This window comes from Corvus brachyrhynchos, unplaced genomic scaffold (genome assembly GCF_000691975.1).
Source record: "Corvus brachyrhynchos isolate BGI_N302 unplaced genomic scaffold, ASM69197v1 scaffold27, whole genome shotgun sequence".
Classification (NCBI taxonomy): domain Eukaryota; kingdom Metazoa; phylum Chordata; class Aves; order Passeriformes; family Corvidae; genus Corvus; species Corvus brachyrhynchos.
In genome coordinates this window covers 1,505,368-1,531,643 of record NW_008239139.1, presented here as the reverse complement: position 1 = coordinate 1,531,643, position 26,276 = coordinate 1,505,368, and the positions used below count along the sequence as shown (strand labels likewise).

The following is a 26,276-nucleotide window of genomic DNA, read 5'->3' as shown; positions in this document are numbered from 1 at the left end:
TTGGAGCAAGCAAGAAGCAGCAAATGTTCCTGGGAGACACACAGTGTCCCTCTCCTCACAACTCCTTCACTAAGTTACCCTTGAGTTTCTGAGGACCTGCATTCCCCCATGCAAACCTGCAAAAGTTCATTATATCCCATTCTCCAATTAATTAATGAAGACGGTGAATAATTACAGCTCAGGTATCAATTGCTGAAGGGTGCAGCAGTGATCAGACGCCAGCTGGACTTTGTACCACTGATCACAAAAGGTATCTGTCCAAAACCCAGCTGGTCAGCTCATTTTCCACCTACAGCAATGGGTCACTTCTCCAAACCACCTCTCTCTAAGGTGAACAGGCTACAAGAATACTCTGAGGAACCGTATCAAGAGTCTTGTTAAATATTTTGTACAGTCCACTTGTCCACAGAATCTCTCATCTCATCACAGAAGGCCATCAGAGTGAGCAGGTGTGATTTACAAATCTTACTTTGCAAATCCAATCTGACTGTTCCAATTTTTTCTCCTTACTGTACTTTGGTAGTCATGGCTACAAGGAGGCTTCTTCTATACAATTCCCAAAGTGGTCAGACTGGCTGACCAGTAGTTTTGTGGGTCACCTTCTTGTCTTTGAAAATGGGTCGCAAATTATATATATGTATTTCTTCTTGACACCACTTACCTGGAACCTCATCCGTGGCTCTCTTGACTGTACAACAACCAACCAACACAAGAACCAAGCAGAAGGCACATGGCCATCCTATCCCAAAGATCTCAGCCATACCAAATCAGTGTAGGCACAAGTCACCATGTAAACACTGTCACAGAGCCAAGATTCACTTCTTGGTATAAGAGAGGAAGAAGACACAGCTGTGTCCAGTGGGACTCAAAACTGGCATTCTCACTTATTGGATGCTCAAGGTCAGTGAGAAGACTTCTCCAAATATTTAGAACATAAACAACATGGGTCAATGGATAGAATAATTTCCTATTGAAAAGAATTCACTCAAGCATTTATGTCAGCTTCATGTATCATTGTGCAGAACAAAACCCAGACTAAATTCCTGACAGGAACTCTGTGTTGTTTGCACTGGGTACACTTAAGGCAACAATAAACCCTCCTTAATGCAAGCGGTGTAATACAGGTAACTAAACTGCCAAGAAAATGAAAAACCTTCTCAGAGTTGACGACATTATTACAAAATCCTCCAGCGACAACATTCCCCACAGACTAATAGTTTGGCATCCAGAGAGGAAAAACAAACAATTCACATCTACTTACTTTTAACAAGGAAGATCCATCACTCATTTTAAAGCTGCATTTCATCTACAGGAATATCTTCAAAGCCTATTTAACTAAGTGCCATAAATACAACTTCATACTTTTAGAACAACAAAAAAAAAAAAAAAAAAAAAAAAGACAAGGTATAGTCCTCAAAAGTTTATTTTAAGTATAAAAATCATTCAGTGAAGTATCTACAGGTTTTTCTTTCAGCATAAAGGTTTAATAAGATAGAAAGAATCAAGTACCAAATCTCTGTAAAAATACGATTTAAAATTTTGAGTAACAGTGAAAAGGCACTTAAACAAAAGATACCCAACGACAAATACAACTGTTACGCCACAGTGAATGTGTAATCAAACATAATCTAACACTTTATAAACGAAGAAATTAATTACAGTCTAGTTAAACTGAGCAACATAATCCAGACGAGAGAATTCGAACTCCCTGCACTTCAACAACAGCACTTTTCTTTCAAGTGCAAAGAAAGCAGAGGGAAAGAAAAACAAGAGAATTCTTCAGTAAACTAACGGTTTGCAGCACGGTGCTCAAACTAAGAGCTCGGAATTCAGTCCATACAAGCTCCACAAAAAGAAACGTAACAAAACTGGGCAGCAGCATAAATACTTCATTAATGCCCCTGATCTGTATGCTTGACTTGAGGGGTTTGTATTTCTATTCCCAGTTTACAAAATTAAGTTTCTACGGAAACAGAAAGCCTTTTTAGGAGCAAAACAAGCAGACTATCGTAACAGGGAAATAAAGGTGTAATGCTTGGGAATCCACTGCAATCCCTTTGCAGCAGAAATATTTTTCCACTGCCAGCAATGGAACGTATAACAAGTAGAAGTTATCAAGAATCAGGAAAGAAAACAGGCTATGACAATTTAAATGAGTCTGTTATTTTTTGGTCAAGATTCAATGAGTTCCTCTATCTTAAAAAAAAAAAATAAAATCAAATATGCCGAAAGAAACAATACACTTAAAACAGCATTTACAGCACCAAAGCATATTTGCACAATAAATACAGAATAAGACGTTCATTATTCACAAATATGAGGAAAATGGGGAGGGAAATTTTCAACACCCACCAGAAAACTGTGGGTTTTTACAATTATTCAGCAATATGAAGTAAACAGAAAAAAAACTTTAGTGTTGGCATTTTTTTTCCTCAGTGATAGTAAGACCTTTGATACAGGAGTGCTATCAAGACTTTTGCATCTTTTTTTCCAGATACATTTTCCTGTAGGTCTGAAACATCTCTTTTGAGTCTTTGACAGGAACGTGAAGAGTCTCTCCATCTCCATCCAGGATCTGTATAGCTGTATCAAGGGGAATACTGTCCTCAGCTGCAAGATAGACAAGCACGTTAAAGCAAGAGTCTCAAAGGACTCTACTCCTTATGCATGTGGTACTTAAGAGCTTCCAGTGTCAAAAAGGATGCTACAAACTTCCTTCCTAAAGCACCAGGCACCTCAGATTTAAAACAATCTCCAGTGCATCTTTACACACACAATGGCTATTTGCGTGCCTTTACAAGAGAGATTTCTGGAGAGTATTAAGAAAGATGTGACAGAAAACGTGCCTCTGTGAAAGTAAGAGGAGAAGCAAGAGGAAGGGCTAAAAAGATGGCAGACACCAAAGCCTAAGGACACAGGCGACAGCAACAGAAGATGCAAAGGTTGCAAAATATGTTACTTGCAATACCACAGCACAGGTATGAACATGCAAACCCTCTGCTCGAAAGTTAAGCAGCAGATGGCAACAAAGCTACAGCATGCATTTTGTTTCCTGTCAGACCAGTAGAAAAACAAGACTAAAGCTAGAAAGGTACTTAAAGCAAAGAAACAAGGACAGCTCAGAGCAACCTCACCCAAGATTTACAAAGGATGGAACAAACAAGATCCTGAGATGAAAGTTGCCACTGTTGTAACACTTGACTCCTAAAGGGTATAAAAGACCATCCAAAAAGCAAATTGCTAATCAAGAGAAACAAGGAAGATGTAATAGTGGCCCCACTTTTCCTCTGGGTGTCATACAAATAATGTTGTCCAGATTACTGGGACACACAGGTCCTGGAACTTGTGAGCACATGTGTTATGTGTGGACAGCAGCAATGTACTGTGAAAGACAGATTTTTTTTAAAAATCACTTTCTGTTTTTAAAGCCTTTCACTAGATTCTGTTACATGACTTCCTACATTCGAAAGTGCGAAAGAGTCTTCATATACAATTTAAAACTGTATTTAAATGCTGTTACCAGTGCTACATCCAAGTTAACAGCACAGGAAAATTTCAACATTTCCAACAACATATTCATAAAGCAATAAAAAGCTCCACAAATCTTTGAGACTTGTATGTCTATTCTACGGTATCCATTTAATCACAGCAGAACTAGTAAATAATAATTTAAAATGCTTTATTAAGGTTTACTACTGTAAAGGAACATTTAAAACCAAGCAAAGAGGATTTAACTTGTATTTCAAATGGGACACTCAGAAGTCACTTCACCTGTAGAGATCTCTTCCTGTTTCTTTTGCTTCACTGGTTCACATTTTAACCAATCTTCTTTTTTACTCTTGACACCTAAAAAGAAAATTTAAAAAATGTTTCTGAGTTCCTCTATCGCAAGTTTTGGCCTCTATTCAGCATCAAATTCTAACACATATACTAGCACATGCAAAAGGAAATTTCCTTTGGGTATGAAAATTACTCCAAGGGCTGATATATACAGCTTAAGATTTGGGTTTATTTAAAAATCAAATTCAACATTTGATATAAATATGCTTCAGAATGCACCATGTAAAATGTTGAAAAATGGGGTAGGGAAGAAGAGAAGGAAAAAGGGATGCTTAAAGCAAAGATGGCAAAGGTTATGGGGACTGTGTGCAGGATACATCTGGCCTAAGCCTTGTCTTCCTCAATGTCACAAAAGATCACTCCCTCCTCTGCCCAGCCAGACTTAAGCACAACCAGGTGAACAGCGATTAAAGATCAGATCACCTTTGGTAACTATGCCAAGGGAATCTACTTTCTACAACCAAGCCAAGCTATCTTCTACAAGTACTTTAGGAAGCCTTCTCCCCAAAGTTATTCGAAACTGCCATGCTCTAGAGTACTATAATTTCATTTTCTAAGACTTAGAGAAAACTGAAGGAAAAGTCCCATGTTCTTTTTCAGCTTAACACACATCTGTGGTCTGCCAGAGAACAAGTTAGGATATCTCAGCCTTTAGCCTCTACAGTCCCAGGTTTTCACTGTCTGTAGTTTTGTGCAACATGAATTTAAAAATGAATACAGACTTTTTACTTACAAATGAATAACCAAGATAGCATCATACCTGTTACAACGACTTTATCTCTTTCTGGAGAATTCTTTGCAGCTAAGCTTTCTTCGCCAGGGGCTGCATTTCCGAACAGTATCTCTGGACACAGCTTGAACTCAAGTTTTTCCCTTTTGCATGATTTCTCAACTGTTGAGACAGACACATCTCTTTTAGAGTTGCTGTTTTGTGGCACTTTGGTGGTTCTATGCCAGACAGGTCTGACAGGTGATGTCTCTAATTTTGTCAGAGAGATGCGCTCCTGTGCTGTACGTTTAAATGCCACTCTGTTCAGGTAGTGTTTTTTGGGTTCCTTTTGAAGATGCAGCTTTAGTCTGTTATTTCTTCTGTTTAGGTATAGAAGATTTTTATCAGGAAACATTTTGTCAGAGCACTTGTCTTTGTTTTGACCATCGAGACGTCTTTCTTTGTTAGAAAAGTAGTTTTTAGACATGCTAGAAGATCGAGCCCTTTTCCTCTGCAGTTTAAGCACAGAGCAATCTGCTAAGGAACTCCTTGGTTTCCAACCGTTTTCTCCATTCCGTTTTTTAGCTTTGTCAGCATTTAGCATGCAATTATGTGCAAGCTGCTTAGAACTCTTTGCTTCAGAGTGTTTCAGTCTTTCCTCTTCTAGCTTTACTTTCTTAAGTTCTCTCTTCCCAACCATATTTTCCTTCATCTTCCGTTTATATGGCTGGTCCTGCAAAGGATGAGCTTTCACAGATTTATGCTGAGAATATTTTATGTTTCTTGATTTGAAGTCTACAGCGCTACTATCTGAGAAGTTTACAGCATCAGTTTGGTAACTACTCAATTTTTTATGTTTTCTTTCTGCTGGTAATTTCACTTGCTCTTTGATACTAATTCCTACATCTTGCCCAAGCACCTCCTTTTGTTTCTTACTGTTTTGTCTTTCAGCTGAGTTCTCTTCACAAGTTTTAACTTTTTGTCCTTGACTGACTTCAGAGTGCTTAATTTCAACAGTGTCTGACTTCACCAACTGGTTAATGTCCGTGGCCAAACCTGGTGTGGTTATATCGTTTGAAAGCGGCTCAGTTTTGAAAACTCTCTCCTTCTTTCCGGACAACTTTGCCATGTTGTCTGCATGTGTATGATCAGTTTTCTCTGGTAACTCTGATGATGCTGTCTGGTGCTCTTTTTTGTCACAATGAAATTCTTTATATGACAATTGGGTTCCTTTGTCAATTTGCCGGTTTTCCTTCCAACTGCTGCTTTCGTATTTATCAACATCCTGGTTTTCAAAGGAATTAAGTGGCCCAGTATTTTCCTGCTGTGTTGTAGGCAGTTTGTATTCATTATCTACCTTCAGCCTAGATTTTTCGTTCACTGCAGAAGTGTAATTGCAAATATCTTTATTTTTGCTAATACTGTCTGGGATTTTTTCAGAAATTGTCAGGCTTCCCACTGCACAGTTTTTCAAGGCATCAGACTGACTGTTGTTGTCTTCTCTCTCTGCAGAGCCAGTACTTTCAGCTTTTGAAAGCTGACAATCATTTTTCTCTGAACCAGATGTTTCTAATTGAGAGGGACTATGTGGTGTTTCACATGCTACAGATACACAACCCATTGAAGAGCCATCTTCACTTTTTTCACTGGGGTTAGAAGTTTCTTGTGGGTCTTTTTCCTTCTCACATAGATTCTGACTAGGCTGGACACTGTCTTCAAAGTTGTCCTTGTTAGCTGAAGCCTTTTCTGATTGTTGACTCGCTGCTTTCTTGCTGTCACTAGAGGAACACTGGTTGTGTCCAGGAGACGGTTCTTCAACCTGATCACAGCTTAACACTGCAATTTTAATCTGATTTACTGGATCCTTCAAATGAGTATTCTTGTCACAAATTCTAACCTCTTTTTGAGATTGATTCTCCATCCCTTCAGCCACAGAACGATTTTGTGCTGCTTCTTTTTTTAGCATATCAGCACCTTCAATGCCATATGGAAACTCTTTCACTAGATCAAACAGCTGATCTTTTAGATATTTACTAGGTTCTGTTCCAAAAAAGTTCACCTCCTTCTCTGTGCTATTTTTATTGGGCATGGAATTTTGTTTACTGTGGTCTCCTGGAACAGCAGATGCATTTGTTTTAGCACTTAAGCTAATAGAGGAATCTAGTGAATTTTGAGCTAACTTCTGGTTTATATTAGCAAGACTTTCTAAGTCATTTTCAGGATGCTTGAAAGATGCCTTGAATGACAGGTTTTGTTCAGAGTTCAGAGAGGTAGAAACTGCTTTAAGAGGATTGCCACTTTCCTTCTCCAAATTACTTGATGATTCTTCCAACATCTTTAGCAGCAAGCTCTCTCTTTGGGGAGTGTTATTGCTCAGCTCAGTTTTATGCAAGTCCAGATGTTGTTCCTTTTGCCTTGCACCAGATGCATTTCCTTCTGATGCATGCGTCTCATAGACTGACCTGAAGATGCCTGCTATTTGTGGATTATAAAATTTATCACCTTCAACAAGAGAGCATACACTAGAAATACAAAACATCTCATTTTCCAGCACAGCTGTGGATGTATCTCCTGCCTCCAGCACAGCTTGCTTGTCTTCATGGTGTCTTTTACCTTCTTGAGAGTTTTGACTACAAAAATTTATGTCTGATTCAGGAAGAGAAGTCTTGTTTTGTAATCTAATATGCAGATTTTTTCTGGCATCTTGTGCAGACTGACTAACTTTCCTGTGGTTTTCATCATCTAATTTGATCTGTTGCAAATCTGAGTCCACGTTTTGTTCCAGAACATAATCACTGGGTGATGACCAAGCATTTTCTATTGTTCCTTTGGCAGTATTTGCCACACTTAAACCATTTTTCCCTTCTTCTTGCAAACTACACATGCTCCCTGGGTCAATCACTGGATAGGTTTTACCTTCAGGTGTTGGAATCTTGCCTGCCTGCTCACCTAGTGTTCTCTGTTCACAAAGTACTAAAGGAGAGACAACTGCAACTTGGGGTTCAAAATTTTTTATCAAATTGGAACTCAATGTATCGAGTTTTTGTGCCACAGAGGTAGTTGTTACAGGCAAAACTGCCTCATCCATGCTAGCCAGAACATTTTTTTCCCCTCTCTTCTTCGTGCTTTGGCTGGAGGGTGAAATCTGATTTGCTGTGGGGCTTTCATTTGACTGTTTATTTTGCACACTTACAGATTCTGATGGATACTTCCCCCACAAGCGCAGGCATGCAGCCAGCTCTTCCACAGAGCAACTACAATTGCTCTGGTTACAGGATCTATTTTCAGTAAATGGAGTTTTTTTCTGAGCTACCTCACTCTGGAATTTAGCATCAACAGATGCTGTTGTTTCTGATGCAGGAGAATTTGTGTGAGCCACAGATGCCTGCCCACCTTTCAAACTTTCTACGTTCTTCTCACTAGTGTCTTTTAGCAAGCTTCCACCTGAGAGAGATGTATCGAGCAGTGGTTTTTCACTGCACAGGAGACTCGTCAGTATTTTATCAGCAGTGGCACCAGCTGTCTTCTCTTTCAATACATTTGTGCTGCTCAATACAAACTGAAGAAATGATGAGTTCTCGGGGCCAATTTGCACACTCTTTGATGCAGTCTTGACAGAGCTCCCTGCTTGAGTAAAACATGAAGCATTGTTCGAGGAAGTCACAGTTCCTTGAGAAGAGGCCAAGGCATACACATCCCTTTGTTCCAAGGTGCTCTCAGGATTATTAAATTGAGCTGGGACTTTGCTCTGAGAGGGAACAGGAGTGAAGCTTGATGAAAGGCTGCCCTGCTCCACCGGAGGGTTACTTTGAGTCACCTCCAATCTTCTGTTATCAGCACTGGCTGGATTTTTGTCCCTTCTTTCTTCAAGTGAAACCTTGAGCACGGGCCTCTCTGTCCTCACTGCTTCAGATGGGGAAGATGGTACATTTTGTTTGGGCACACATGGAAGACAATTAGCAGGAGGACATGGATAAGGAGGAGGGAGAGCATTTTTGTCACGATAGATTTTCTTTTTATAATTATGAACCCTTTCAAGCAGAACAACCCTCTTTTTAAGACATTTCAGCTTTTCAGCTTCCCAAGCCAGTCTCTCCTTTGTAATTGCTACTCCACGTGTTGCTGCTGATGAAGAAATCTGAGCATTACCAGGCCCATTCATCAAACTACTAGTCTGGCTCTCTGGAACTGAAGCAGGATCACTCAGTGGCTTTGAAGAAAGAGCTTCTATTTCTTTCACAACATCAAGCAGTTCTTTGGGAATGCCAGGGGATGGCACAGAGCTTTCGTTAAAAGACCTATTTGCTGTCACATTTCCACTTGGATTACAGACATTCCTGATTGATTGACTGACTTCTCCAGATTGCTGCTTCTGACAGTGTTGCTGGATACTGTTAAACCCAGGAGCATTTTTTGCATCCTGTGGGCACCTCTGCTGGCCAATGTATCCATTAGGTACATTTTGCACTTCCTGTGGTACACCCATTGAAGATTGTGCTGCGGGTCTTGAAACACAGTTGGCAGGCAACAAAGATGGTGCAGAACATCCTCTAGGAGCTTCTGATCCCATCTGACTTGGTTGAAATTGTGGCAGCTGTACATTTGTTCCAGTATTTTGATTCACTGAGTATAAAACTTTACACTGAGTATTGGAATTAAATATTTGGGGTTGGACATGTTGCCCGGAAGTACCAAGAGGAAGAGAATTATTCTGGGGATGAATGCCACCTTGATGTAGTGAGGCAAGTCTCACAGAATTATGCTGCAGCATTTCTGGCTGCACAGTGTAAGTGTTGGTAGTGCCATACTGAGGCTCCCCAAGGACGTTCCTTACGTTGTTCCCTGCGTTCATTTGAGAGGACAGGGGAGGTAAATTTCTACAGGGATAACTGTAGGGATTAGAGACTGGCCAAGAAGTCGGAGTCATCTGTGCCCGCAAAGGTGAATTCTGAATGGGAGGTTTCGGAGCTGTCACGTACATCTGTGAATGTTGTGTAACTGAGTACTTTGACATAAAAAAATTATTACCGGTTACAGATGCTCCTGGTGAGGTTTGATCTGAAGTTTTGAATCCTTCACCATTTACAGCAGGGAAGGCAACATTGACAGTTGGCACATACACGATTTGGTTGCTTTCAGCATAAGTGCATGCATTTTTAGAGGAGCTGGCATTTGTCTGAGGAAAGGCATGTCCATTAGAAAGTAACTGAGTGAAACATGCTCCTTTGTTTTGCATATTTGTATTTGCATCAGCATTCTGGACTGGCCTGACATTCCAGTCCATATTTTCTTGTTTTCTTTTTCTTCAGGCAAAACCAAAATGCTAAAAAAAAAAAATTTTACAAAAATTACAACCTTTTGACCAAGACCTATGTCGCTTACTAAGAAGTGATTTAAAATGCATCATGAACAGAACTGTTGAACTATAATTGCTAGGTAGGAGAGCAACCCCATTAGCACAACCCTAATGGACATGAATGCTGTCAATGTCAAGTTGCATAAATTGTTTCCCAGAACACAGTTAAAGTATAAAAAGAGAAGCAACTAACAATTCTATTGACTATCTAATGACTAACAAAATCTTCACATTATTCTGCTAATGCTATTATCATTCAACCTTTTAATTTAACAATAGATTGCTATATTTACCTTCTTCATCCAAAAACAATGGAAAAAACTCCCAAGGTATGTGTATAACGACACAATAAACAATAATTAAGAGATGAACATAAGAAACACCTAAAGAATAAAATACAGGCCAGGGTTTTCAGACAGTAAGACTCAATTTCAACTATACCTTCAACTACAACAGAAGAAATGAAAAAATACTTTGTGTTTAGTAAAAATCTCTCATAATAATGTGGCCCACTAGTTTAATTTTGAGAAATATGACTGTGCCTCTAGTGAGCTGCTACCTAATTCTGTAGGTAGCATTAACTTACTCAGCTGGGAGAAGGCATGAAGCACAGAGATGACAGCAACACTTCTGCTACTGCAGTACGTACACCTTCAGGAGGTGACGAAGTCACATATCTCTAAGTCTTCATGTGTTATATTCCAGAATGCACATGGATTACCAGCAAACCCAACTGGGTGAGCATGTTACTCTGTAAAGCTGTCAGAGACAATGCCTTCAAAGCCAAACACTATTTCAGACTTCAAAAATGCACAAAAAGCACAAAAACCCCCATGCCAACCCACAAGAATGAATGCTTGTCTGCATCTCGACAAGCTCCTCTCAGTATGGTCAAACTCAGATAGGACAGAAGAAACACCTTGCTTTGCGCAGGGTGTTAGACAGTTTCTCAAGAAAATGTTTCGTGCCATTTCTCCCAGATCACCCAAGGCTCCCGACTTTCCTTCGTGGGCTCTTTTAGATTTTAAGACTCTTGATTTCAAATTTGAGAATCAGAAGTATCTCTCATATCTAGCCTATAAAAAATAAGAGACCCAGTGTTACAATTTTCTGGGGTGTTATTTTCAAGATTCAAAGACAACTCTTTCTTCACTCTTTTACCTTCTCTGCTCTCATAAAACACCAATAACAAAAGAAAACAGGAAAACAAAGTTGCACATGAAATTCGTAAAAAGCATCAACAGCAGTGTTAAGGCAATACTTACAGTGATGCAGGAATCTTAGAGAAGAAAACAGGCTTTTGCATCCACGGTGAACCTTTCAGGCTGCTAATGGTACACTGGGTATTTCCTGAAAAATGATTAGGGATAAAACAATCACATTCTTGAATTAGACAAATGCTGAGGAAACATAAGACATTTACATTTTCTGGGAACATAACTGTAAAAGAGGCAAACATGACTAAGATGCCAACCACTAGTAACTGCAAAATCCTTGCTAGAGCAGGAACTTTGACTCCATGCAGCACACAACTTCACCAAGAGTAAAATCCAATTATTGTCACCATCAAGACCAAAAAAAATTAGGAACCCCTTGTTGCAGCCAGGCTGGAGACAAAGGGAGGGGGTTCATTGCAATGTTAAACCCTATAACCTGGCCCAAAAGGACCAGGTGTGGAGATTGTAATGGATGTACCCTGAAATTCTTATAAGCCGTGATTTGTGTGTTACAGGAATTACTGAAACATAGATTTTAAAAGAAACATTAAGACTTTAGCTAAAGAGTAGTTTTGTGGAAATTAGTTAAAATAGATAGACAGGTAAGCCAGGCTGGAATTAGTTAAGAGTTAATAAGAGCCAGACTTGAAATATGCTCTTAAGCTGTAAGTAAATGATTACTTGTCATTCTTATATTTGCTTAGCTGTGCTTATAATGAGAAACAGAAACACTGATAAATAGATCTAAAGAAATGAAGACAATTACTAATTTTTCCATCTGGGAACCTATTCAGAAGTCACGAAGAGAGGGGAACTGGACGTCCCCAAGGAGTAATTTGTATTGTCAAAAACCAAACAAGTAGAAAGGTCAAAACAAGGAAGATAGGGTTTACTTCATCCCCCAAGACCACTCCCCAAATAAAAAGACCACCGACCCAATTCAGAGAACATACCACGCATGCTTAATGACATTCAAGCTAATTACCATATGAAGCGGAGAATGGGAGGTATCAATGTTATAAATATACCTCTGTATTTTGGATATTCATAACTTTTGTAGATAAATAGACCCTGTATTGGCTTGTAACTTTGCACTGCGTATTAGGGAGCCATTCCACACAGCTGCCCAGTGCTGGAATAAACATACACTTTCTAACTCTAAACTGTTAGAGAGTCTTTGTCTGTCTCAGTTGGGTGTCAATATTAGATCCACACCCATATTTTGGTAAATCATTACTGTAAGAGAAACCATACAGTACTACCCCTAGAGTCAGTCATCTGTTGTTTTAAGATAAACTGTTTATCCCTAAAGCTGTTGGTCTGGTGTTTGTTATTATATTCCAAATCTAACTCTCCCAGGCTGCATCAAGTCCCTCCATTCCGGTGTCAAAGGAGGGATGCAGTACATGGCATCACGACTGGCCTGAGCCTTGCAGCAGGTGCCTGAACTGATTGTTTTGGGGCCTTGCTCTGCCTGTGGGTGCCAGATGCTCTTATGGAGGAGACTACTTGTTCCCTTCTTTGAATAGAAAAAGTCAGAAAGACAAAAGAGTGAAGGGAAAGTTACCCTGCCTATTTGTGTTAGCTCATGGTCTTAGAAATGCTGACCACTATCTGAATGAAGGTGAAGCCCAAGTTATCTCCCTACAAACAACAAGTGTCTGAATTGTCTGAACAAGTGTCTGGACACTTAGGCTGGAATAGACACAACTCTACGACTCTTGCCACTGTCTATGTTAGAAGCCTTGAGGTGACTGTGGAGAAATCAGAGGGCCACAGGGTCCCTGCAATGGCAGTATCTGCCCAGGAAAAGCTTGACAGGTGGCTGGAAGCTGACTGAAAGTGAGTTTCTGAAACAAAAATTCATCAAGACGATCAGGACAGAAATACTTGGTCCAGTTCAATTTCAGACAATCATATGTCATATTCCTCCCTCCTTGAAGCCCAACTGGGCTTATGAATCAGACTGAACTATTAAACTGAGTATTACGTCAATGGAGGCATCATGACTGTGTCTCTGTGTGCTTTTTCACAGGCATAAACCCTAGCCAAATCAGGTGATCACTCTCACTAATCTATTACTGTGTGCTATTTAACCTGAATTGCAAACATGTCACATGACAGGCAGATAGCCCTTGAATTTCAGAATCAGAAGCCTGGGCCCTCCTGTAGGGTCTGGAATCTAACTACAAACTCCATCGGAAAACACAGGCTATATTTCAGTTATCACTAGCATATACTCAAAGATAAAGGCCTTGAGATGACCAAGGTCCCCTGGCTATTTCATGGGGCAGTCCCACAAATTTGGGATTAAGCACAGGTAGGCTGGTTATCAATCATTCTATAGATGTAGCCTCTGTGAGCCAGATGAAGTCCTGTGAGTTTGTCATCCATCTGCGGCCCAGCAGCACCCACTAGCGAAAGAGTCCTGGCCCACTCAGAGCCCATTAACATCAGCAGGCACAGTGCCCAGCACCACACAGCCCCAGCTATTTGTAAAGCCAGTGCTATGCTCATTCTGTCATCCTGCCTACTCTGTCAGGATGCAGACATAGTTACCACTAAACCCCTTGTGTCAAGGTAGTTAAAACCCCCCCTAGGCCTGTGCTAAAGAGTCCTGACCAAAGGAACTTTGAAAGCCTGTTTAGCCCCGGGTATTCCAACCAGGCAGCCCACAGAGTCCCAACACGTGTTTTACTGGCTTTTGCCAACAAGCCTCCATGTTGCACCTTTTCCCACCAGAGCATTAGCAAGGGCCCTAGTGCCCCTCCCACCACTTCTTTAACTGGAAACCCCCCAGCCCTTGGTTACCCAGACTTATCAGACATAAAATCAGCATCCCAGACAGAACCTGATAATCCTTCTCAGGTGCCATGGAGAGCACACCTTACAGAGACTTCCCATCTAGAGATGCATGCCATCATCAATGGTATCATCATCCGTGTGTCCTCATGGGCAGTCAAAATTCTGCCTGCAGTTGATCACAATGGAGGGGACCACTTCTCTCACCCTCTGCAGCAGTCCACGAGTTACAGGAGCCCCTTCAGCCCTTCTCAAGGTCAGTCAAGTGTGACTTCCCCAAGAGCCTGCCAGCCTGCTGAGCTGCAGTTTTTGGGAGGTTCTAACCTCCACTGTGGAGTTGCTCTTACACAACTCTAGTCAGGTCTGCACAGCAGCAGTTTATCACTGCATGTAGCTGCAGAGCTGTGCACCACCAAGAGCAGCCAAATAACAGCTTCTGCTGAGTTGAACCTTGCCCAGCTGGGGCAGTGATAGAGTTTATATTTATATACCTCTGGGTTACATGCCTTGTTTTTCACAGGACTACATGTCAGATAAGCAAGATGCAGTAAGTTACCAGAAAGAATGGTAACATACAGGTTACGTAAGGTAAGCTCCAGACAGTACATCCTTTTACAAGTATTTCACTCCAGTAATTCAGCCACTCTTACTCAGTGAGGCCATTAGGCAACACTACAGATATTTCTAACCAGAAAGGCCTACCAAGGCCTACAAGGCATTAGCTTTTTTACTTCCACAGACAGAACCACTCACAGACCAGACCCTCCATAATGCTCCAGGGATGGTACAATTTCCTGGTACTTCTGAATCAAACTCCCCCTACTTTAGGGACTCTGAGAAGCACCTCCCCTACCTCCAGTGACCCATGCTGTTAACACCCTGTGATCCTGCAAGCCCCAAAATTCATCAAATTTTCAGAGAACTGAAAAAACATTGAGTGTTCACTTGCACCCACTTCCCCTTTTCACAGCCCCAGCCAGTCAGCTCACAAGTCCAATGGCTCCTGGCATCTGACCAGGGCTACTGGAGCAGGACACGCTGCCTCCGTGGGGGTAAAGCAGCTCAAACAATACCCTGACTGTAAAAGTTATCAGTGATGGATGGAGAAGGGGGATCATGCTGCTTCTACTTGGTGTAGAACAATGCTGAGACCAGCCTCATCCAATAATCCCAAAGTTAAACACTCTGAGGAGGTGAAGAACAATGTTTCTTGGCAGAAACGGGCACAGGTGAGGATGTAACAAAGCTCCTGATAAAGCAAACAAGAAGTGATAATACTGGTAATTTACCTGACACTGCTGAGCTTAAGGCTACTGAGTGGAAACAGCTGGCCAGGAACATCTGACTGACAAGTCAATCACTATAAAAGCCCAGTCCCAATTTTTAACAGCAGGAACCTGTTACGAAAACATAACTAAGGGCCTGGCACTAGGTGTTCCAACAGTCTATTAACTGTAAGTCCAGTTGCATTCAAAAGAACGAGTCAGATTCACAAATACTGTGGTTTATTAAATGCAACATACATGGCTCTTTTGGATTGCCAGTGGTATCTGCATAAACTGCAGAGCAGCCCTAACAATACAGTGGTAATCACGTCAAAACACTCAGCATAGCCGAGGACACAAGTCTTACCAAAAGGTGCCCTTTCTGCAGAAGGCGAGGAAGATGAGTCCCTAAAATTTTCATTTCAAATTGTCATCCCCCAGCTAAACACAAAATCAGGGTCCTTTCATACCTTATCAGCCATTATTGTCCAAAGTGCTGTGGGTGGTCAAATTTTCTGTTCTTTGTGGTTGTGTTGTATGCAGTATTTCTTGGTAGGAGGTATACCTGGCAGCAATTGTACAAAACATTTCCTGGTATTGAGACTGCACTGCTCCTTTCCCACTTTACATTCCTCCCCGATGCCATGGCAACACAAACCTCCATCAGGTTCCCATGTCTGCTCTGATCACTGATGCTCTGATGTGTGGGCTCCACCTCATACTGAGCCTTGCTATTTTCTTCACTGTTTTATGCTTCCAACACTCTTAACATACTCCCTTCTAGAATTGTGGGTGGAGATTCCTCCTTTGAATGGAGACACCTTCAAGGTTATTTCTTGAAGCTGAGTTAAAGAGATATGCCCAAAGACATGGTATGAGTGAGCAACATCAATCTGTATTTAATTATTTTGCCAGCTTTAAAATTGTCACTGTAATTATAGTTAACTATCTGAACTGCATAGCATCTAATTCTGATTAAGGTCCTTTAGTCTAACCAGTATTATGATCAATATTTTCATCACTATTAACACCATAAAAATAAATCATTTTTCCATATTGGTCTGCCTTCCTTTATCCTGTGGGATGAAGTTGTATAAAGATTCAACTACACCTGTATAATTCTTTAGACATAAACCTTTGACTCAGCCTGGGGCTAGAACCACATCCAGCTACACTCAGACTCCTCTCTGAGTTTAGAAAGCAACGGGATCCTTTCTGCACCCTGTGACTCATCAGAAAGGTCACCCTGATAAACCTTGTGTGAAGCTTCCATTCTGCCTGTGATGGCTACCTAGGCATAAATTTTGCCCCCTCTCTGCCTCATACTGCAGTCTCAAAAGCTGCCAAAACAATCAATGCCATTTACCTTTCCTCTTACCTGTGCATAGTCAGGTTAGACATTAAAGACATTCCTCCAGTGTCCAACCCACTAGGCCTACCAAACTCACTTTGCTTGTACTTGGAATGGCATTAATTATACCTTTACTCATCTACCTCCAGGCTATGGCTATAGTCCTACCATTGATGCTAAGATAGCTTGAGCAATATTAGCTAAAATTTCTCCCACTCTTGATGTGTCTCTCATCACCAGGATATTGCTGACTTTCCTAGCACATACATATGGGAATGATACACAAGATACAATCCCAAATTTCAGCCCTCAAAGAACACCAGGAACTTTTTCTCTCCCTGGTAAATGCCAGGGTCCTCCCCAGAATGTAAAGTGTTGGGGTTATTTTAAAGGAGTCTTTTTGTATGCCAGTACCAAAGGTATTTCTGAAACTGTCTTGCAGTCTGTTTTCTTTACCCAATCTATTCCCTCCTCCAAATGCAAATATTAAGTCTCCTAGGCTCTAAACTTTTGTCGTGATAAGGTCCAGGTCAGCTAGGCCACCCTCTCTATTCCTTGCTCTGCACACATTGCACCTGGGATTAGAATATGAGCCAACAACACTTCCAACCCTTCTCCTAAATCAGTATCTGTTTGTGCAATGGTACATAACAAGCATTAATTATAAACCTTAAGCTAAGCAACTCATCAAATAACTGTACCTTCACCACTTATGTGCAATACAACACACACTGATGACAGAGGCAAAGAGGTAACTGTACTACCACTCTTTGGGTCAATAAAGTGGATTGACTGTAGTCATAGGGATGAGCTCAACTCCCAGACCAAATTATTGAGGTTGGCTTAGGCTCACAAGGAAGTAAAAGCCTAGGCCATGACCAGGTCAAGAATTTCTCTAGTTCCAACCTGTTCTTTGAAAACCCACACAGGAACAGGGTGACACAGAGAGTTTTGATGTGTAAGAGCTGGGAAACCGGAACACCAGTCATGCGAAGAAGACATGAATAGCAGGTAGTTCTTCCAGGACTAATTAGTAAGGAACAAATGAAGTTGTGAGTGCAAGGAATCTTATGCCTACCTTTTCCATGGCATTCAATTTGACTACGAGCCAACCACTTCATCCCACAAATATGAAAGCCCAAGGGAGCCTTTTTTTGATCTCTCCCTGCTAAGCAGCCAGCTGCACGGTTGTAACCTCCCCTAGCATTGCGTGACCTCCAAGTTACTCCTTGAGGCTGAAAGACTCCGTACCAACTGCAGATCTTTGGTGACTGGTATCGTGCATAACTTTGTATCATAGGGCATTATGATAATGTATGAATACTTTTGAATTATTACTATCATTGTAAAACCTTGCCAGGGCACTTTCTTAAGCCTCACTTTTACATCATTTTACCTCAGTAAAACCACATTTCCAGCTACCTGTGCCAGTGGTTCCCTAAGTGGTCTAAATCTCCTCCACAACAAGTGTAATGGAGGCACTCACAATAGCTCTAAAATATTCTTATTCATTGCTAAAAGCTCCCTTTAATAGAACCAAAACTCTATAAACACACATATTTCAATGCCAGCCACTGTGATCACAGCTATTTTGTACCTCTCCAGAACGTAGTTCAGCAAACAGAATATTCCAAGAACTGAAAGGACTAAAGGTCAGCTGCAGGCCAGCAACACTTTGCTCTCCTGTTTCTGCTTCTGGACTTGCAGCAGCATGTCTCATTTCACCTAAAGCATTTAAATCTAATTCAGCATGTTTGACTTACAGTGTCAAAGAAAGACGGCCTGAATCAACTAAACATGCCCAAAGAAAAGAGTACATAAACACCCATAATTCTCATTTTCCTCTCTTTATAACTGTATTTTAGATGCCACAACAGCACCAGCACACCTGAGCTTTCTTGCCCCAAAATTCTTAGAAGCGAAATAGGGGATTATTTGTCGGAAATTACCAAAATCTCAGATTGCCTGTCAATCACAGTGTATTTACATTAACCTTAAGCATATGAAGATTAGTAGTCACTTCACTTTGCAGATTCCCATTCCGCCATTTCCAACAGTGTTTTTCCCCCTTTTACCTATCAACTTCTGACAAATCGCGATGGGATTAATCCAATAATCCTCGAAGAGCTGCTGATGTCATTGCAAAGTCTCTCTTGATGGTTTTTGAGTGATCTTGGGAATCCAGAGAAGTCCCAGCTGACTGGAAGCTAGCGAACGTTGTCCCAATTTTCAAGAAGGGCAAGAAGAAGGACCCTGGAAAGTAGAGGCCTATCAGCATCACTTCAGTGTCTGGTCAAATCATGGAAAACATTTTTCTGGGAGATACTGAAAAACACTTGGAGGACAACAGTCACCAGTCCCAGCCAGCACAGCTTCATGAGGGGAAAGCCAGCTTGTCACACCTGATTTCCTTCTACAACAGGGTAACCCACCTAGTTGATCTAGGAAAGCCAGCACACGAATCTTTTTGGACTTCAGTAAAGTTTTCAATACTGTCTCTTACAGTGTCCTTCAGGCAAAATGTCCAGCACACAGCTGGATAAACACATCATGTGATGGGTGAGCTGCTGGCTCACGGGTCAGGCACAAAGCATTGTAGTGACCTGGGTGACATCAGACTGGTGACCCATCACCTACTGGGGTTCCACAGGGCTGCATCCTCAGCCCTGTGCTCTTCAACATTTTCATTAACGACCTGGATGCAGGACTCAAAGGAATACTAAGTAAGTTTGTCTAAGACACTAAAGTAGAAGGAGCTGTTGACTCACTTGAAGGCAGGGAGACCCTTCAGAGAGACCTGGACAGATCAGAGGTATGGGCGGTGACCCATCACCTACTGGGGTTCCACAGGGCTGCATCCTCAGCCCTGTGCTCTTCAACATTTTCATTAACGACCTGGATGCAGGACTCAAAGGAATACTAAGTAAGTTTGTCTAAGACACTAAAGTAGAAGGAGCTGTTGACTCACTTGAAGGCAGGGAGACCCTTCAGAGAGACCTGGACAGATCAAAGGTATAGGTAATCATCAACTGTATCAAATTTAACAAGGGCATTTAAAATATATGATTAGCACTACCACTCATTGGTTCCTTTTATCAGGAAACATCTGTCTCCCACATCCCTGCCAGTGCCAGTTCCTGTCAGGAAACACCAGTTTCTTCACTTCCTCATATTGTTTAATTTTGAGGTGTTTCAGTCAGGCTGATATCAGCATTCTTCAACACCAAAAGCAGCACGACCACCCTCCCTCCATCACTGGTGATTTTTGCAAGTAGGGCAAAGTTCAAGCTGTTTCACCCCCACTTATACAGAAAGAACATCCTGCTGCACTCACAAGTTTCCAATTTCAGTATTTATGTTAGAAAAATTTGAAATTTGGTTTCAATAAAAATGTTTGATGCAGGACTACTGCTGCAGATTTCTACTTATCACACTTCACGGTACCACCAGCAAAATGATGAAGTACTAAGGCCTGAACAACAGACCTTGGGCGAAAGTTGACTTCTAGATGAACTTTCCAACCAAATATTATAGGTATCTGCTCATTACCAAATAATTAACAATTTGATACATGTATCCACTCATTGGAAAAACATGGTTTCAGTATTTAGAAACCAGGCAAGGCCAAATCTAGCCTTGTTTTGGAGTAGAGGATCAAAGACAACTCCCTTGGTTCCTCCTTGAGCCTTAGCCATGCTTTGGAAGAAATCCAGTAGGAGAAAGAAACCAGATGTTCCTGCACTAAAAGTTATGGTAGCTTGTTTATTCAACAGAAGAAAAATGGGACCCTCTCACCGCTAAGTCGGAAGCCTCATTTCCTGTGGGTGGAAACACCTGCAGGATTTCCCAGTTACCAGGAGTAGTTCTCCAGTCCCTTGCTGTGACAGTGGCTTCCCCTAGCTGATGCTTATCCTTTGCTTACCTTATCCTTTTGCAATTCTTTGCAGTTTCATATTATAGTAAATTACACTCACTCCTTTATAGTTGGTGCCTGTGTCTTTTCTCGCCCTGCCCATCGGCAAAACAAATGTAGAAAAACAATGAAACAAGCCTCAATCTCTGAATGTGCCTTAAATCTTGGAGGGAATCTGGAAATTCTGCAGTTGAGAAATTACAATTATGTAATTCCATTTTAAGACTTATTCAGGGATGGTACAAAAATCAAAAATCAAGGAAAAAAGCATTCCATGGTATCTGGCAATGGTCCCAATCCACTGTCCTACAGCTAATAATTGTACCCAGCAACACTGCCACAAGTGTCATGGGAAATGTGGTCATGGTCAACGGGTCAAGAATAAAGAAGTCATTCTTCTCACCACAAATGAGCTAATACAGATAAACACCATTCCACATACCAACAACCAGAAGCACTAGATACAGAAAAATCTGAATTTGTCATAAGCAGCATCTAAACTGAGCTCCAAGAGGTTATTCTGAAAGGTAGAAGTGAATCTTCTGCAAACACTATGAACTCCTGGCATTTGGAGGAGCCATGCTTCACAAGGAATTTTAACATTCTAGTTCTCCATGATACCAAGCAACAGCACCAGCAAAAGCGATGTCACTGTTCAGAACAAAATGAAATCTTCAAGATTGTATTGTTTGACTGTTTCAACCACGCATTCATTGCTTACACTCCTCAGAGAAAAAAAAAATGTTCACTTTTGAGTAATAGCTGTAAGCCTGAGAAAGCAATTTTTAACAGAAAAGATTTGCAGGGAAAATGCATTAATAACAGGGACTGGATTCATCAGACAAATTGACATTCTATTCAGAATCCTACAGATGAAAGCTTTTCTACTAGTAGCATCCTTTATACAGGAATATCCTTGCTTCTGTAGCAAAGTTCATGTATATAATTGAAACACATATCTGTAAGTATCATCTCTAGCTCATGCTTTTCTAGTTGTGAGTAATACCACGATGGGTGAGGGTCAGCTAAAGATGAAGCTGCCTTTTCTTGGCTGGAACGACATTTTTTAGAAAATACCTATACCCCTTATGCTTCAGCTGCAAATTTCTATTTACCATCACACTGTTCTGCCAGTTGACATGGTCAGCACAAAAGACACAGACAACAACTTGAGGGAGTAAGTGTAATTTACTATAGCTCAAAACAGCAAATGATTACAAAAGGATAAGCTAAGCAATGCACCTAATCATTACTACAGCAGGTTGCCTATAGTGATTATGAAGGTACATCACCAGTTATCTTAATATTTTATCATCATCCAGATCTGCACTTCAGCTGGGGAGCTCCAGTCACAGCGAAGGACTGGAGAGCCACTCCTGGTAACTGGGAAATGCTTCAGGTGCGTCCACCCACTGGTGAGGTCTCCATCTTTGCTGTGAGAGGGTCCAGATTTTATGTTGTTGAATAAATAAGCTTCCATACCTTCTAGTGCAGGAACACCTGGTTTCATTGTTGTGGCAGGACATGTTCCCCCCATCTCTATCACAGATGGCTGGTGTACACGGAAGAGATAACCCAGGCCAGGTCAAAGGCCCAGCAAGGAGTCATCTCTGGCGCCAAGAGGGCTGAGATCCTCTGACTAAGAATCAACATCTTGGTGGTCTGGAGAGCAGATGTGCGAGGAGATAAAAAAAGTAAACACTATTGACCTAAAGACACTGCTCTTTACAACTATAAAAGCCACACAAATTATTACGGAGATAAAAGCCTCTTACACACTCCCTGGAAACGTGTAGGACTTCTCTTATGACACTTGGACGCATCTTCATAGATACTTTTCCAGAAACTGAGAGGAAGGATTTGATGTATGCCCCATGAGGAGCTGGTTGGTAAGATACACTGCATTCTAATCTCTTACTATGTCTTTGCTAGCTGTAAAACTGGGTACTTTAACCGTGCACTGTATGTTATCTACTAGTAGTGTTTCTTTGTTTATCCTGTGTAGTAAGAAGTCTGGTTGAAGTCTTATGTCTGTTTTTCTTGGGCTATTCAATAAATAATCCATGTTGTAATAGGCCTGATCGGTCACTATGAAGAACCTGCAACCAGAGTGGGTTTTGGGGTGCTGGCCGCCTCAGTAAAGTTACTGTCTACTGCCAGAGGCCTGGGCAGAGGCAGAAAATTGTTTACAACTCCCCTCTCCATTTGTAACAATTGTCCTCTTGGGTTCCACACAAAGTCTGGCCAGGGCCCAAGGAGGAACCAAGGCAGCTGGCTTTGACCATGTACCTCCAAACAAGGCCAGATATCTGATTTCACGGCCCTGAAGGGCCTCTGAACACAAAGAAATATGTTCCTATCACACTACATGTTTCACTAATGATCACGCATCTTTCGCTAATAAGAGAATACCATTGTACAATGTTTGGTTGGAAGGTTCATTCAGAGTCAACTTCATCTCAGGGCCTATTTTCCAGGCCTCAGTATTTCACACACTTCACAGAAACAAGAGAAACACTGAGAAACCATGAACATGCTTCAACCTCTGAAGAATTTCCAAGTTCTTTTCAAGTTTCAAGGCCCATTTCAACAACTGTCTTACATCCCCAGTAGTTGTAGACATCCCGTTTTAGAAGTATTGCTCCCTAATCACTTAATGTCTAATGACTACTCATTGGAGACAAGCTTGCAATCTATGTACAGAATACTCACTGAAGTGCAAATTAGGAAGTTAACTGAATTTCAATCATGGGAAGCTTCCACAAGCAGTACTGGAAGAGCTCTTTGGCATATCTGCATTTTATGGAGACCATTTATATCCAGCATGAAGGCACAGCGCTACCTTCAAGATCAGGAGTATTTTTTAAAAGTACAGCTTCTCTTCTGACTGGTGAAGTTTCCTGCCTACTATAAGTTACAATATCAATCCTTCCATTAAATTAGCTTCCCTGAAATTCCTCCAAGTATAAAATCCGACAGCTTTTTTCTTCTACATTTCCACTGCCCTATGCAGTTTTGAAACTCCTGAAAACTTGAGTCGCTTATGTTTACCAGAAACACAAATGGTAGTCAGAAACATCCTAGTAGTGTCTAGCAATCAAATGTGTGAAAAAATAAAAATCCATTCCCTATCAGCAATAGGAAAGTACTACAGTTCTTAAAAAAACTGGCTGTAACAGTACTGAATATAACTTAGAAATGCTTTGAGTAACAAAGACAGGTAAGTTTATATCTTCCCCAAACCTATTTTCTTCCCCATTTCTACCTCTTCAGTTGCACTGATGCTGCTACTTGTGATGCTTCAGGATGAAGCAAACTAGACAATAAAATGGCTCCCACAATTTCACTTTAAAAAGTAAAAAAAAGATCACTTACTTCAGCAATCTTGTGTGTCTCTTCAGACAGAGGTGGAGCACTCACTGGGGGAAAAGGAGCTCCTCACTGGTCTTGGCTCCTAGAAGGGACAACAGCCAATAAGCTTGAAGTGCTGCTTTTACCAAAGGAGCAATGACCCGTACCAACAAGACCACCAGAGTCTCCTATGTCCTGATTACCAGTAATATATCAAAAGATCCCCTGGCAGATTTTGAATTCCGATTTGCTGTGAAGCACCAGTCTTCTTTCATTAGTGCCCAGTAACAGTTTATACAGGCAAAGATTAGCATTACCTAATGCTAACAACCACAATGGCTGTTTTCACCATTTTTCCTTGCCTTTGCTTTTTTCCTTCCTCTTCGTCAGAGTCACCAGCAGGGTCTAAGGTTTTTCACCAGCTCTCATAGCTATGCTCAGCAAAGCAGGAGCTGCTCTAGGAACTCAGAGAGTTGAATTGCACCTTCATGGTTTTCTGCTCCCTCCTTTACTCCTTTTGCTGTCTTCAGCCATGCCTTTTAAATTATGGAGTGGGGAGTACTGCTCTCCCTCTGACAACTCTTAGTCTTCAATACAGAGAAGAAAGGCTCAACACCAAACCAACAGGTTAATTATTACAAGAAAGACCACAAATGCTATGACAAAGTGTCACATCTCCAAGTCACTGATATGGGTGCAGCAAATGAAACTGAACAAAAAAAGGCAAATAAAATAGTTGGGAAAGATTGTTTTGTGTCACTTTTAGAAATGTACAAGAATATTCTCCTACCAAAACACCTCAGCCTGCAGAAAACAATCTAAGTCAGCAATTTGTTGGCTTTTAAAGAGACAGTGTTTGAGAGACAGCCTCCTGAAAATCAGAGTATTTTACTGATTTTACAACTACTTTTTTTTAAGACTAGTGGGAAGGGGGAAATGCAAAAAAAGCTGTGCCTTAAATAGAAAACAGAACCAAAATGACAAAATAAAACTTCTTCTAAAAATCTAGCAGACCAATGAACTGGAGAAAGTTTTAGCTTCTATTTAGAAGGAAACCAAAACACCCCAGAATAGACTTGATATAAAGCATGCTGTAATGTTTTTTTTCTTCTGCCAAAACATCAGACAATATATTATTTCGTGGGGAAAAAATACTGTTTAAGCTTGAACTACAAAGGAGCTGGATTCTTGAACTCTGCCTCCCAACTCACTGCAGTAATCCACACAAACACTGAACTAATAGTTGCTGGTAAACATCTTGGGAACAACTTCAGTACATTTTCCAAGACTTTGCACCTTGAGACTCAGGGGAACCTTTATACTGGCACAGGCATCAAGAGTAATGGATTTAATTTCACAGACAGTAACATAAAAGCAATCATTATCACAAGTCTGTTTTCTCTGCCAGGAATATCTAAATGTTTTGGGACATCAGTTGGCTAGTTCAAGGGAACAGGGTGATAAGAGCCCAGTTAGGAGTTTTTGATGTTAGTAGCAAGTTTTACTCCCATCATTCTCAGATGCAAAAGGGAGAAAATATTTACCAGGAGTCATGATGAGCTGGGTTTGTTTTGTTCTATTTTTAAGTCCTCCCAGGAGGCTAGTTAAGAGCAGGGAAATGCCCAAACTTATCACAGAGCTCCTAGAATGAGTTGAGTCAACCTACTAACAACTTCTAGGAAAACAACCACCAGCATTCCTATGGGCTTCTGAAACATATCCAGTGCTCCAGGGGAAAATCTACTCATATTCTACCTGATGCCTCTGGTTTTTTTATGCCACGGGCATACAAAGCACATCTCCCACAGCATAGGCGGAAAGTTGCTACGCATTGATGGGGTACTTGCATTTTTTTCCCACATCTCCATCTGCCTCTGCAGATGGAATAAGCAAGTTAATTCTATCAACTACAGTACTCAGACGACCCAAAGCAGAAACAGTGAGCCTATGCCTCTTAAAAACCTTTTTTTTCTTCTTGAGTAGTATAAACAGTTTTATCAGTTCAACCACAATACAGGACTGCAGATGTCCCTCTTACACAGAGCAGAGCACCGGCTCCTTACCGCACACCTTGTGATGCCGTCTGAGTGTCTGAAGCAAAAAAATCACTAACGCTGGACTTTCATCGCAGAATTTAAACACAGGACGCTCGAAATACCTGGTCTTCAACCCTGACAGTGATTACTCTTTTTTGTCTGTTTTGTTTTGGGGGGGAGGGGGATTTCCTCGTTGTTTGGTTTTTGGTTTTTTTAAATATCTTTCGACCGCATCTCCCCGGATTGCCATACCCTATGGAGAAACACAGCAAACAAACCTCTGCGTCCTTAAGGTGATCGGGGCGGGGATGTTTCCGGAGCCTGCGCATCGCATTGTCCTTGTTCAGGCACTCGCAGGACTCTTATTAACTGATGTTAATTGATTCCGCGAGACGAGCAGCGGACTAGCTGCCGGGCCCCGCGCTCCGCCCGGGCC

The 26,276-nt window shown here is 41.2% G+C and overlaps 1 protein-coding gene across 4 annotated transcripts in view; it reads right to left on the bottom strand.

The window, feature by feature from the left end:
- Positions 1-1,405: 1,405 nt before the first annotated feature.
- KIAA1551 (KIAA1551 ortholog) overlaps positions 1,406-26,276 on the bottom strand; it is a 28,368-nt gene continuing 3,497 nt past the window's right edge. Inside the window, exons 1-7 of one of the 4 annotated variants that reach the window (XM_017739997.1) lie at positions 26,119-26,270; positions 23,829-23,907; positions 18,616-18,793; positions 11,171-11,255; positions 4,601-9,872; positions 3,772-3,846; positions 1,406-2,610 (exon numbers count right to left, since the gene is read on the bottom strand). In XM_017739997.1, coding sequence (XP_017595486.1) covers positions 2,468-2,610; positions 3,772-3,846; positions 4,601-9,833 — 5,451 coding nt within the window. In that variant the 5' untranslated portion in view covers positions 9,834-9,872; positions 11,171-11,255; positions 18,616-18,793; positions 23,829-23,907; positions 26,119-26,270 and the 3' untranslated portion in view covers positions 1,406-2,467. Of the gene's footprint in view, positions 2,611-3,771; positions 3,847-4,600; positions 9,873-11,170; positions 11,256-18,615; positions 18,794-23,828; positions 23,908-25,867; positions 26,096-26,118; positions 26,271-26,276 lie in introns of those variants that run through there. The other 3 variants (XM_017739999.1, XM_017739998.1, XM_008638131.2) reach the window with 3 other exon arrangements.